The sequence below is a fragment of the Pagrus pagrus genome, assembly GCF_965226575.1.
Source record: "Pagrus pagrus genome assembly, chromosome: 12".
NCBI lineage: Eukaryota > Metazoa > Chordata > Actinopteri > Spariformes > Sparidae > Pagrus > Pagrus pagrus.
The window spans coordinates 12,724,177-12,738,785 of NC_140196.1; the positions used below are offsets into that span (position 1 = coordinate 12,724,177).

At 41.1% G+C, this 14,609-nt stretch overlaps 1 protein-coding gene across 1 annotated transcript in view; it reads right to left on the reverse strand.

The window, feature by feature from the left end:
* pth1r (parathyroid hormone 1 receptor) overlaps positions 1-13,706 on the reverse strand; it is a 53,615-nt gene extending 39,909 nt beyond the window's left edge. Inside the window, exon 1 of the mRNA XM_084369733.1 lies at positions 12,631-13,706. Within this exon, the coding sequence (XP_084225859.1) occupies positions 12,631-12,699 (69 nt within the window). The 5' untranslated portion in view covers positions 12,700-13,706. The remainder of the gene's footprint in view (positions 1-12,630) is intronic.
* Positions 13,707-14,609: the final 903 nt, after the last annotated feature.

The following is a 14,609-nucleotide window of genomic DNA, read 5'->3' on the forward strand; positions in this document are numbered from 1 at the left end:
TGGACAAAAGAAGCAACTTGAAGACGTTGCCTTGTTCCTTGGGCATTTTTCACACTTCTTTAAAATGTGATTATGAGTTTAAATAATCTGCGGTTTAATCAAAATTAAAAATAATCAATCCTGCGTCAAACCCCCAGGAATAGCGCAAGGCTTTAAAGGCAATTTTACATAGTGGCCAAAGCGTGCAACTGCAACATCACGGGATGCACTGGGGCCCAAACATACTTTTTTCCTTAAGCTTACACTGTCAAAACAGTGGCTGTAAACCGGTGGATATATTTTTTCAGTGTCACGCCCACAAAATGACTCAGTATCATAATTTGTTCCATTCAGTCCGATGACATTTGGAAAGTCTAGAAGAGCCGCAAGATTAAATCATTTTTATCCCATTCACGTTAACAGGGCGCTAGACCGGCTGTATTGAGCGTGCGCGCTCTATTGCCACAAATTGCAGAAGATGTGGGTAATTTTACACCTGGGAAGCAGAACCTTTTTTGGCGTCATGCGCCACTGAAGGCTATGAAAGCTTTCACAGGAATGAACAGAGCCCCGCCTTGGATGCTGTATCCAGTCCTCATGATATGTCCATGATGCTGAGGCGTTATTCTAGTAGCAGCTAATGTAGCCTCGAGATTCAAGTCTCAAGAGAAGATGAGGAGCGAGCAAGAGAGGTCTTGTAAACTTGATGTTCTCTGTTTTTTTGAAACTCAGTTTCGGCGTCAACCAACACTGACACAAGTGACATCACTTGAAGCCACATTCACTATTTTTGTTTTTGTGGCCATGACTTAAGAGATGGAAGGACACTTTGTACAAGTCAAATTTGGATATGGAATTATTAATTTTGCGGCAATAAAAAGTCTTCTAAACTAATGTCCAGCATTTATTACAGCACATCTTGAATGTAGACTCGTGATTGGCTTTTATAGTTTTTTACTGAAGCCCTTATGATGCAAATTAGCCTTGAAAACAGCCTCGTCAATAATAACGCATCAAATAAACTTATTCCACACAGAGGTCTGCTTCTTCCAAGAAATACCATGCCATATTACATCACCAATAAAAGTAATTGCAGAAATAAGCCACAAACTCTGATGGACGTTCCAGCTTGAGAGTCACATGGTAAGTTTGATAAATTAATGAAACTGAAGACTGAAACACTATTTTATACCAAGCTCAAATATAATCAACCAAAATTGTGTGTTTTTAATTAGTTAATAAGCCTATTCAGTCAGTTGTTCATTCATTAATTTCATACTATCCAATGAACATCAAAGCCAGAGGGTCAGCTGGACCCTGTCCCAACACACGTCAACATGCGACACATTGAACTTTGACCGATGAGCAACATTCGCCAATGTTGGAGGAAGAACTTGTGCAAAAAAACGGCAATAACATTTGGAATTAGTCATCAATTTGACCTTCAATACACAATTAACATTACACTTGTAAATGTCAGTCGCAAACATTATGAAATCCCTCCACAGCTATGCAAGAATATTCATACGGAGCCGTTTCACTTCAAGTCTGTACTCTCATTGGGTCACATGCTAAATGCAAGGGAGCTTTAGAAGGAAAGTCCAGCCAAACATAGCACTGTTATCTGAATTTAAATTGGCTGAGATTCCCCCTTTATTGCACTGTGAGGATATCTTACTCATTTCTGGAAAATCTGGTGCTGTGAGCTGCATACTTACAAACCCGTAAGACCCTGAGTTTTGCAATGAATCTAATAAAGGTCCTTTTAAGAAATCTCAGCCATAAGCCATGCGCCAGGGGAGCACTCCTGCCCAAGACTTGAGCTGCTTCCAAATCACGTAAACAACTGCATCAGAGGTGTGAAATCCTACTCTTCCTGCTCCTCATAATCTGGGGAATTGACTCAGAACTGTCTACAAACTCAATTTTTGTTGCATTTAGAGTGGCAGAGTGAGTCTGGGAGCTTCTGTATATTTGAAACTCAATCCCTTCACCAACAGTGGGGGTAGGGCGGAGCAGAACCGTCGGCCGGTCAATGGCAAAGGCATCTACATAGCTGAGAATTTTCACATGTCAACTCCACTGAGGTACTCCGGATTCCAAGCATATTGCCCGCGAGGAAGTCTGCACCACAATATTGATACAGCAGGTAACTGATGAAAAAGGAGCACAAAGTCATCAGAGCGCTGGCGATCAATCAGTGTGACTTTTTGAGTTACAATGCACTGCTAACCTACTGTCCGACAATGTCTTGAGTGACAACCATGTTTATACTGGAAATTCTCAACAGTGAGGGAAAAGAAGACAGAAACCAGACGATCTTATCAAAAACTGACAGAGGAGAGGCGGCTTATCACTCTGAAATGTGTCACATGGATGTGGCTTTAACTTCTCTGAGATAACCATCACCACCTACAGCAAGTCTTGGGGGTATTCAGCTACCTGTCTGTAGAAAAAAAAAATATTTGATGACCTCAAAGAGGAAAAGAAATACACCATATTCACGTGCTATTTTTCTCTGACGTCACGCAGACGTTCCAGGTTTCATGTCGTATAAAGGATGGAAATCTGACAAATTGTTATAAATTTAACACTTGCCAGTTGATCAGTAACTGAGAAGATGATGGATAGTAAAAATCAGGAGGGACTTGGGGCCACATTTCAAGGTAAAACAGCATATTTAATAACCCATTACCTTCTATTAGTTAACAGCTAATGTTAGCAATCAACAGCTTCCTAGCTAACATTTCAGTTTTATATACATTACCCGAAATGATGGACATGTGCGTTGATATTTCAGCGTTAAATCATCCTTTCCTATTATATCGTGTAACAATATCAAACAGTAGTCTTAGTAAGCTAGGAAATGATTGCATGCTAACATTGGCTGTTGTCTAACGGAAGCTAATGGACTATCAAATATGTTGTTTTACCTTGAAATATGGCCCCACGTCTCCGGATTTTAACTCTTCATTGTTATTTTAGTGGAAATATAACAATTTGTCAGATTTCCTACGTTTGTACGACACAGCTGTACATTCAGGCCTCCCAACCTGAGTGAGATGTCAAAGGACAATGGCTGCCGTGTGAATATGGTCTATCGTGACCAGGTGCGTGAGTGAAACTGTCAGTAGCATCTTTTGCATCATTAATACTCCACTGATCTCCGTCAATCTGTTCCTCATTGGCTTTTGAGGATGCATCAATCACAGGAACGCCCGGCACAAACAAGCAAATTAAAGGCTCCGTTACAGTAAGTCGTCAAGGTTAAAAAATAAAGGCATAAAAAGGCTGACTCTGCCACCGGCTCCGTTTTAATGAATGCTGAAGTTCATGGGGCAGAGGCACATCATTAAAGTATCTGTTCAAGGTGTGACTTTTTCAGCGAGGTGTAAAAGTGGCATTGAGTTACACATACTCTCGCATTCTTCAAGTGGAAAAGTTAAGGGAGAAAAAAAAGAGGCAGAGGTCACGGTGAGTCAAGAAAACAAGCCCTTTCCTGAGTCAAACACAGCCATGGTATAACCTTACCATGCTGGTGAAACTGAAGACTCTCCTATTAACACACACGTTATGAGTCTGACTCACAGGCCCTCTAAAAACGGAGCAATGTGTCAGTCAGGGAAAAAAAAAAAACAAGATAGCGAAGAAAGAGTTGAAGAAATTAGATTTTCCTGCAGTTATCTCAGGAATCCTCTCAGCTACTGTAAAGCTCCGCAGTAACACACAGAGCATAATGATATGCGTGTGAAGGGTATTTTCCCACTACAAGTTGCCTCTGTGAGCCGAATCCCAAGCTGATCCCAGGGAAAATTCAGGCAAACATGTTAACCGGCCGGTGACGACAGCGAGTTACTCACAATCTACAAACATGTACGGCAGCGACGGACACACAGTTTACACCTCCATGCTCTGCTTAAATCCACATGTGATGCTGTATACCAAGATTACAAAACAGGATGTCTCCAATCTGCCATCTGGATGGAGAAATCTTACCAAAGTGGGTATAAATACCATCTGTGCACTGCGATACTCACATCCTTCAGCCCTATATACTCCTGCTGATTTCCATTTCCTCACAGTCCATCACGCACAATTGCATGATACTCTCAAAGTTGAAGGGTAAACATGTTATTTTTGGTGCGACTCAAGGATTTGACATTCACAGATCTGCACGCTTCCTGTGGTTTAAAAATGACACCTCCAATACAACTTTAAAAGCTTTCCTGGCCTACTGTCACCCCTTATAATTGTTAAATCACGTCTAGCCATGGATATTGCTCTGCAGAGTGAAGCTTCTGAGTTATTTTCCACTCTGAGTTTGACAATAGAGTGAAATACAAAAAAGAAAACAGGTCACTCCAATTATGATGTTTACTGCGGCCTGCAAGACATATTGCAAAGACTGTCCGCATTTTAATTGAGGGTTGTGATGTGAAGTGTTTTGCTGCTGCTATTCCCAGCACTGAAACTTCTTTCTTGCAATTTATTATGCGCCAACAATAAAAACACAATCATTGAATTGCCACTACCTGATTTAACAGTGTGTTGTAGTCATTTTTACACAGTGACAAACATAAAGGATTGTCGGCCTGTGGGAGTGTCTTATCCAGTTCAAAAGTGCAATGATGTAACCCACTAACGCCAGTCTATACTGGAATTAGCAGGAGCAACTGGCATGCTGTCGACTGTACTGTAGCATGAGAGAGGTAATGAGACAGCATCCAAAAGTACTGTTCAGACTATAACCAGACTAACTTAAAGGGATAGTTTCACCTTTTTTAAGTTAAAATGAAGGGCTAAAAACACATTTCAGTGGGAACACAATGCTACTGAGTCTGTATACACAAAGATATGCACTCACAATCTCAGTAGTATGAAGCTAATATGTGCAATAACCCGTGTCGGGGTCGTTACCAAAAAATAAATAAAAATACACATTTACGCAATACTTGTTACTTCCTACTTATTTTTTTTTTAAAAAGGTTATACATTGCCTTTTATGCACAGTAGAAAGTAATGACTTACACTACTTGTTAGAATACTGCTGTGTTACTCTGCAACTTCATCTTAGTATTCATCTTAACTTATTGTATTTTTTAAGCTTTTATTTTACTATTTGTTTTCTTTTGTTTTAACATGTCCAAAATAAAATATATTGCTCAGTCAATAAAAAAAAAATCGCTTGATCATATAATACGACAAAGTCAACAGAAAAGTGATGGTGGTGGTGAAAAACCAGCCCAAGCAGCACCTGACTTAATAATGTTGTGTGCAGGAACATCATCCATAATAATAAAGCTAAATCAGTATATAAAAACAATAAAAGAGATGTTGGCCTCCCTTACGCCGCCTAGTACAAATATTAAGAGCTTCAACATAATATATCAAAAGGAAAAAATTGGACTGACCTTCCTAACAGTTGATGACGATGATGAACTGAGGAACTACATGTTTAAATGACATGTGATTACAGGGCCTAACACACTCAAATTTCAAGAATGATTAGTAACTGTAATGGGTTCATTCTAAGTGCGTCTTCACAGGCAACTGGACTTGCTTCCATTTCTTGAAGATGTCTCACCTCTCACCTCAGTTATGCTTCAGAGCTGAAGGTGAGAGGTGAGACATCTTCAAGAAATGGAAGCAAGTCCAGTTGCCTACGATAACGCACTAATAATTTACCCTGGCCAGGATGACCCTTCACCAACCGGTAATGGGTTTGATAAATTGAGGAACCATGAGGCGTTACTGACAAATGCAATGTGACTACAGCAATATACTACTTTGTAACACTGGTCACAATATGGCAAAATACATTTTTTAAATACACAAACTGATGATTTTGGTGTCAGACTGACAAAGACAACAGAACATCACAGAATGATAATATGAAAAAAGATCATATCATCACGATACTGTGTGATTCAGCTGAAGGTCAGTAACCAATAATATTGAATCTTTGCCAGGCCCCATTACATCATATTACATTACTATACAGCTACTGGCTAAAATGAGTAATTCCATAATTGCATCTGCTGCATGAAACTGAACTAAAAGCGGCGAGCATGCTGAGAAAAGTGAGCAAACTGGTTAAAGCGCTGTTTCCTGAAATACTCTCAGACAAAGTGGTAATTTCACTGCAACACACATTTTGCACACTTGAAAACGGGGCGAAACCCGAAGAGAAACAATAGATGATCATTGCTGTTACTTTCTGCAGAATCTGAAATGGATCCGACCTGAAAGCTTCTGCTGTATTTGTGGCGGAGACGGAGAAGCATCACAGATGAAAAGACTTCACCGCATCTTCAGTTTAATTTACTTTGATTAGAAAGCACAGTTTATTCAATTTAATAGACCTAAACCTCTGTAATAACTATGAGACAATTTGAAGCAGTAGTTAGGAATGAAGCACACACATTAAACACTTTTAAAATCCTCCAGACAACCAGATGCTATTATCCACAGTCCTCAAAGACAGTAGCAGCTCCCTATTGGATTAGACCATTAACACAAAGCCTAATTAAAGCCGTAATGAAAAGTGTCTCATCACTTAGCATCGATGTCAAATTAGTCAACATAAACACATGTCGCCGCTACCACTACAAGCAAGAAATTCTGTAGGAATAATAAAGCAAAGCTGATCCCAAATGTATAAGAACTATACAAAATCATACCTGAAAGTCACTTTTATATACTTGATCCCCTCTGGACATATATAATCTATATAACCTTTCCAAAAAATGGCACCGATAGCCTTAAAACCCATTCATCCTGGCATTGCTCCCCAAACGATGCTGAAATTAATGCTCACATGCCAACATATCAATGAGGATAGCTCAGTGGATCCATGACCAGTGTTCCCTCGGCCTGGTCTGTAACTTTCTCCCATGCATTTGCTCAAGCTAGGTAACAGTAAGCAATCCACAGATCCACATAACTAAAGCTGAGCTAACTGGATAAAATAAGGAAATAAACTTTGTTAAGACTGGGAGCATCCATCCAGTTATTTCATTAGAGGGCTCTGATTGTTAAATCAACAGGCAATTTCCTGTCATAAGTGACCTGTCAATACTGTAAAAGCCTTTGGTCAAGAAAACCGGTCAAGCCTAGGATGATGGCACAAGCTTTGTGCTAATTGATTGCTTTAAAAGGCGCCTTTTTTTAAGTAACACAAAAATAGCAGATAACTAAATTTGAGCTGAGACGCTTTAAAAGTCAAGGAGCAAATCTTTGTAACTCTCGACACCAAAATCGCACTTAATCATGGCTGACACACCTCCCACTGCTTCTCTTCTCCCACTCGGGAGCAGTAAAGGTCACGATACAAAGTCTGGCCGTGCATCACACACACACACACACACACACACACACACACACACACACACACACACCCCAAAAATAATCATTCCAAAAACTAACGGAGCCCTTCATGAACAGAAAACACCACACACTGATGGTACCTGTGTAATGATATCTGGCAGTGGGTTTTCCCTTGAATGGAAGGAATAAGAAAGGACAGCCAGTTGACAGATATGCACACTGAGATGAGCAAATTGCTCGTGGCACGGCTTTGTTGTCCCTGTTTGTCTCCACGGGGACTGATAAGAGAGGGAATCAAGATCAAGGCCCCGTCCAAACTGTTAGCACTCCCAGAGTAAATATGGCTTGAAATGTTGGTTACATTTGGTCCGTGCCACTCAGGTGTTCTTTTACATAGATTTTGGATTAATTTGCTTCAAACACACACTAGAGCCATGATTTCACAGGAGGAGAAAAATAAAAAGAGGACAGAAAAATCTTATCTCTACAAATGGCTCATTTTCATCAGTCAGAGGTGACATCTCTTACATATAAGGGGGCCATTAAAAGATCAGCTTGACTTTCTTGTCATCTGTAATTTTCGTTAAGAGGTGCCATTTGCTTTTTAAATGGAAATGAACCAGTGCTGCACATTAAATCTGAAAACAACTCCGCCTTCATTTTTGTGCTTCAAAGATACTGAGACGCTGCAGTTGGGACGGTGCGCAAAGAGGGCAACATTAATACTGCAATAATTATTACAGCACTATTACTATTCACAATTTTGAACCGAAATATTCAAAATAAAAGCACAAAGAGAATCATTAAATCTTATGATTTAAAAAAAGGTATTTGAGTCTATAAAATGTGTTGAATTATAAAGAGATTGTCGCTATACAGTAATATGTAAATATAGAATGAAGATAATGAATAATATTTAATATAATAAACTCAGCTGCGTCCACTGCATCATCTCTTATTAGGGAATTAATAACTCTCCGCACAAAGCTGCAGAGTGAGTCCAAGCAGAAGAGGAAATTAAACAGACTGAAGTCGCTGCAGTTTTGCCCAAATTATTCAGCAAAAATCTAATTTGTGGAATAATTTAAGTAGACGGTCTGCGCCACACTCCTTCTGACACACACACACCCGCACAAACTGGAAAAAGAAATGCTCATACGTCACACTGGGGATTTGTTAAAAGGGCATGCAAAAATGAATTTCAATATCAAAGCCTATTTCACAAATGCACCAGCAGTACACATGAATTAGTGAGAAGTAATCTGCTGCCCCTAATTACCACAGACAGATTGAGATGAGATTATCCTGCACTCTAATCTGTGTCATGAAGTTCCACTGAGGGTAATTTGCCAGAGAGGGATACAGCCACTCTGAAAGAGCGTGTGTTTAGGACAATAAAGACTTTTTAATAATACACTGAGGGCAAAGGGGAAGCTGTTATTCAGTAGTGTATTTAGGCTGTGGCAGTGCGGACTACAAGGGCTGCAGAAAGAACACGCAGACGCCTGAAAGAAAATCAGCGCAACCCGTCACGTAATGGCTAATCATGTAAGATCAGACCACAGGACTAACTTAATATTTCACGTTATCTCTCAGAACACACTGTTATGATAGGCCTCGCACGCAAAATAAATCTGTTATTTTTCTTTAAATCTGTCGGTGTAGACAATCACTGCAGGACCAGCTTGCTAAACTGCGAATCCTACTTTGGCGAATGCATGGGGGACGGGTCATGGGACGGGTCGTTCGCAGGCACACTAGTAGCGTGACTAGATGCTGGCATTTTGTGTGTTTGTGTAACTTTTTTGTGTAAATGTTTTTCTTGTTTCACTCAGTTTGGTCTTGTGCACCAGTTTAAAACCCACAGTAATGATATGCCTCACACACCAGTTGTATATTGTGTATAAATTTTTCTGTGTGGACAGTCACTCATAGTGACTCTTAGACGTCATGCTAATTGCATAGCAACATAGCAACTTCTCTTCCGCTTGATTGCAATTGGCAAACTTTTAGGTGCATTAAATGATGCATGGACTGTAACTATATGGCGTTTTTTTTTGTCTTAGCGACCTCTCGAAGCGCTTTGCAACACAAGTCAGCATTCACAGACACATTCACACTTTACTGGCAAAGGCTTCCATCTAAGGCAGCGCATTGGAGGAGCGATTACCATTCATAACGTAATGGAAAAGCGACAAGAGCATTTTGTCGAACACTTCGACATGTAGACTGCAGAGACCAGCGATCGAACCGCCGACCCTTCGATTTGTGGATGACCGCGGCGACAGTTGTCTCCATTATCGCCACCTTTCAGATGGGGGGTTAGGGTTAGGGTCACGTCATGCAACCCTGCGATTAATTACCTGTTTGTCTGAATGAGAGCCTCGTTGGTGGGCCAGAAATAGTGGTCGGTTCACCTTTCTGTTACATTGATGTCGCTTCATAAAAAAACAGCATCCATTACTGATGCCAACAATGCCAGTTAACTGTTGCGTCTAAGATGTAGTTACGTATTTGCTATATAACTGCATTTACCCACTGAATATGTCATTTTGACTGTTTTCTGAGTGTTTTCTTACTTTCAGACTAGTCTAAGTTAAAGTTTTGAGTCAGGGAAGTTAGTAACAACCCGACTATAAGAGCATTAAATTAGTTGTTTTCAACTGAGCACAATAAACATACATTCTTAAATCTTTTATTTATGGGCATTTAACAGTTGTTTTTATCCGTCATTTCTGTCTAGTTTTACTTTGACAAATATGTGTGGAGTTGATGGTAAAATGTAGTCGGAATCTAGAAATTTCTGCCACATTGAGGAACCAAGACAAATACAAGTTCTGGGCTGAAGTCGTCAACAACAGATATTTTCCACATCCAGTCAAAACTGCCTTTTACACGACAATACTGAACAGTAGCTGAAACAACGCTATGACAGGCGGATACAGATACAGCTGTGGTCCTAGACACATGCAAGTCATCACGGAGGGAAAACACAGTCATGAGTTAGAAATTAAATGCTCACTGAGGTCCCTGGAAGCAGTGCTTCCGCTTAATAAATGTAATAACGGAGTAAGTGAGGCAGCCAGTCACACTGAACAAAGGCTCTGTGAGGTCGCGCTTTGTCTGCTAGCTGTCACCGCAGCATGCCTGCTGAGGTGTAAAACACAATGGAGAGATGCCTTGTCAGTTCTTGTGGCAGCCAATTTCCTTCAGATAAAAAGTATTGGATAACACCAATGGGCGGAACCAGTTACTGGTGAATATACCAGGATATATATATATACTGTATATAAGCTGAGCCTGTGGAAAGAGGCACAGCCCTGTAGTTTGACAACTGTACACCTCAATTTAAGAAGTTTCGTATTCTTTCTTTAAACAGAGACGCAGACTTTCCACTCGTAACTTTCAGTGAAATCGGCGCACCGTTCGGTCACGCTTTGGAAACAAATTACCTTTTTGCGGGGAGGAAGACTAAGCAAACACCGAACTTAAAAAACGGGTAAACATCAGTCACAGACAGAGCCTTTTGACGACTGAATGTTGAATCAGCTATAAATACACAGCCATGTTATAATTGTTTTCCTCTGCCATCTAAACCAATGAGCCTTTAGCTTCACTGCGGCACAGTGATGGACCACATCACTGGGAAAATGCACTGTACCTCAGAGCCTGGGCGAACTGCCTGTTGAATGCACAACAGCCCCAGCCAAAACACACAGAACCAACTTGGTGCGCCTGCACAGCGTGTGTGTGTGTGTGTGTGTGTGTGTGTAGCAGGCCTTCTGAATACAGCTATAGCAATATTTTAGAGCGCAATTATAAATCACAATGTCGGGCAAAAAAAGTAAATCATTACAGCTGTGAAACTGAGGGGTGAAATTGTTCAGCTGCTGCGGGAGTTATGAATGAAATATTTACTCCCACTCTGTGTGCAGGAATTGCTTCGGCTCAGGCAGGTGAGAGCTTTGCAGAGCTATGTAACAATCTGTTGTAAACACCCTGCCCTGCCTATTACATGAACTAGGTTACCAGGAGCTGCTTTGTACAAAAGCTGTGTTGTAGTGACCGTGAGATGCATTCAGTGGAAAGAGGGGCTTAATCGCCGATCACAGCAGCTTAGTTTTTAACAGCTCTATCCACCACTTCACTTCAGCTGAAACTGTCATTATGTGTGCCCATACAGAAAACAGTATATTTGCAATTCAGCCAGTGTTTACGGGCAAAGCAATCCCTGAAGGAGCGTGTGAGAAGCAGCACAGAGCCAATTAAAGGCGTTGAGGTGATGAATACAAAGCATTTGACCTCAACCCTGGTTCTTTTTTTTGCCTTTTGTCCTGGAGGAGGTCTTTCACCAACAAACAACATTACCTTGATTGTGATTTTGCAAGACATGCAATAAGCACTTTTATCAGAAATCAAAAGCTGAGAGTAGAGCTGCAACGATTAATCAATTGGTCGTCGATAGGGCTGCAGGATATTGGAAAAAACTGACATTGTGACAGAAATTTCCTCCAGATAACCTGAAAAGCTCTGTTTGAAAAACAGAAAAGAGGCTGAGGATGATCTAGTGTTGGGTGCATTTTGTCAAACAACCAAAGCAGGCCACGCTTTGGTTGATAAATTGATCAAGAATGATCAAGGTTCACATCCATGTATCCAACATCCATTAAATCGGACTAAATCATTCATTGTGAGACAGATTTCTCTCGTAAATGACTCATGGAAATGCGAGGGAACGTTGCACGTCCTGCGATGTTACTACTGCACATGCGCACACTGGGATGTCGATGCTGAATCGATATATTTGTGCAGCCCTGGTTGTCGATCCTAGATTAATTGCAAACTGTTTCGACAAGGAATAAATCAGCTTGAGAAATGTTTTAGGAAAAAAAGGAATTCTCAGATTCCTTAAATGTGAGTATTTTCTAGTTTCTTCACTCCTGTGTGACAGTAAATTGATCAGCTTTGGTTGTGGACAAACACAAGACATTTGAGGACTTCATCATGGGCTTTGGGAAACACTGATTTCACCATTTTCTGAGACTTTAATGACCAAACAACTAATCGATTAATCGAATCAATCAAGCCGAGAGTAAATTTAGCCGTTGTGTTCAAGCTTGAACAGTTTTTTTGGTTAAAAGGTCAGGTGGCGTTGCATTTTCCCCAACATTTCCAAAAAAGCAAACCCATGTGAGCAGCTGCAATAATAGCTGCTGCTCTACCTGCACTCTCACATGCTGTGCCCTGATCCGTGCACAGAGGAGGCACCGCTGCAACACCAACATTACACAAGACAGTAGCGTGCAAATACAGAGAGTGACTTACCAGACACAAACTGCTGAGTAGTGAGATGAGCAGAAAGTCCAGATTGTGGAGCAGCAGAGCGGATCCCATCCCTGACCTGAGGCAGCTCTACCTCCAAGAGTCCTTGCGGGGCTCGAACAGACGCTGATGATGCTCGGATGAAATTACTGAAGCTACTTAACTCTCTTCAAAGTGGAGCTTGCTGTGTCTTTTCACTCCATCTGGCCTCTCGATGCTGATGGAGGCTTGTGAAATCATAACTCTGTAATCGCCTCGCTCTGCCCTCGATTTAATTTCCTATAATCTGCTATATACCCAGGCTCAGCCCGCTCTCTTTATTTCCCCGCATCTGTCTTTTTTCCCCTCTTCTGAAATTACATCCACATGTCAGAACTATTTATGTCGCTCTCGCTCTGCGGTGGGAAGTTCAAATGATTCTTTGTAGGGGGAAGAAACCAACGCTGTATTTTTAGGTCTTTTAAATTTCCCCTCAGACTAACTTAAACACTTCAGTATGGAGCTGTGCGCCTTCTGGCTTGTTCCAGTCCTCTCTTTCCAAATGTTAGATCAGTGTTGGACCAAAAAAATAAAAAAAATAAAAAAATAATAAGCCACGAAATGTATCACTCCATCACCAGCCGCTGTTTGGATTTCACAATTTAATCCTCTCTGACTCATGTCACCATCAACGCGGCCATCTACTCTCGTGAAGCGGTGGAGGCAGCGGATAATCAAAAATCAAGAAATCAACTTTTCATAGATTTGTTTTGCTTGAATCAAACTCGACCAAGTTCACAGCCGCGCCTCGCTTCCCTCGCGTACGCCTGCGCTTTTACGCATCATGAAAACATAACGTGGAAATGTGGCGTTCGGGTGAAATCCAGAAAAAACCGCTGTGTGGAAACCTAGCGCGGCGGCTCTAACCCAGCAACTGAATGTATGAAAGTCCCAAACCAGCTCTGTTTACCGATGCTCAGAGGGAACACGGAGGCGCCAACTTGACTTCGAGAATCTCTACTTACTATCAAGAGAGAGCCCGAATTCACCCTGACGGACGCACAGCTCGCAAACGCCTGAGTGTTTCTGCGCAGAGTTGAAGTTTGTCCCGTTGGGAAGCGTCTCCAGATGTGGCAGGCGGCAGGTCGTGTTCAGTAGTGAGTATGTGGATGGAAAAGGGGGGGCGGAAAGGAGGCAGGTAGGGTGGAGCGTAACGGCCTCTCATTGGTGCGCACTCTCTTACGTTGGAATAAACCACGACTCCGAAATGACATATTTTCTCACCCCTCAAACAAACTCTACATTCAACAGATCGCAGGGCCTTTGCCAAACCGCTTTTTCCCCCTGCAGTCTCTCAAAAGTTGCATCTAGTTGGGTTGGATTACCGAGACATAATGCGGGAGATGTCCGATTTTATCTCAGGCACCATCTGCTGCTTCACTGCAACACACATCAAGGCTTCAGCAGCTTCTGCTGGAGGATTTTCTCCAACTTGTGTTTGGGAAATTAAATTCTGGATGATTCGGCCTGTAGGACTGGATGTGTGAACACAGTAAAAGAAAAAAGAAAAAATCACCCAATATATAATTTGTGACACTGAGATCTTGATTTACTTAAAGGGGCACCATGTAGTTTTGGAAAATAAATTCAAATTCACAAATCTAATAGTTGCAATATCAATACAAACTCAGAAATATGTATTTTCTCCATAATTTAATAAGCAACCTGTTCGCAGAGGAAAATAAGGTCCCTGTTTGAGGCTAGAAAGGTGGCAGGGTCCGCCAAATATAAACAAAGTAAAGCAGTATGAAATTGTGTTGTCTTTTAAGATCATGAAAATGAAGAAAGTTGGTTTATTTAGTTTGTTTTGGCATAAAAAAACATCAGTCAATGAAGATTTTTCTCTTCCGAATAAGATTTATTCACCAAAACTACATAGTACTACATAACCTTTAAAGGATAAGTTCCCCCCAAAATGAAAATTCAGTCATTATCAACTCAAC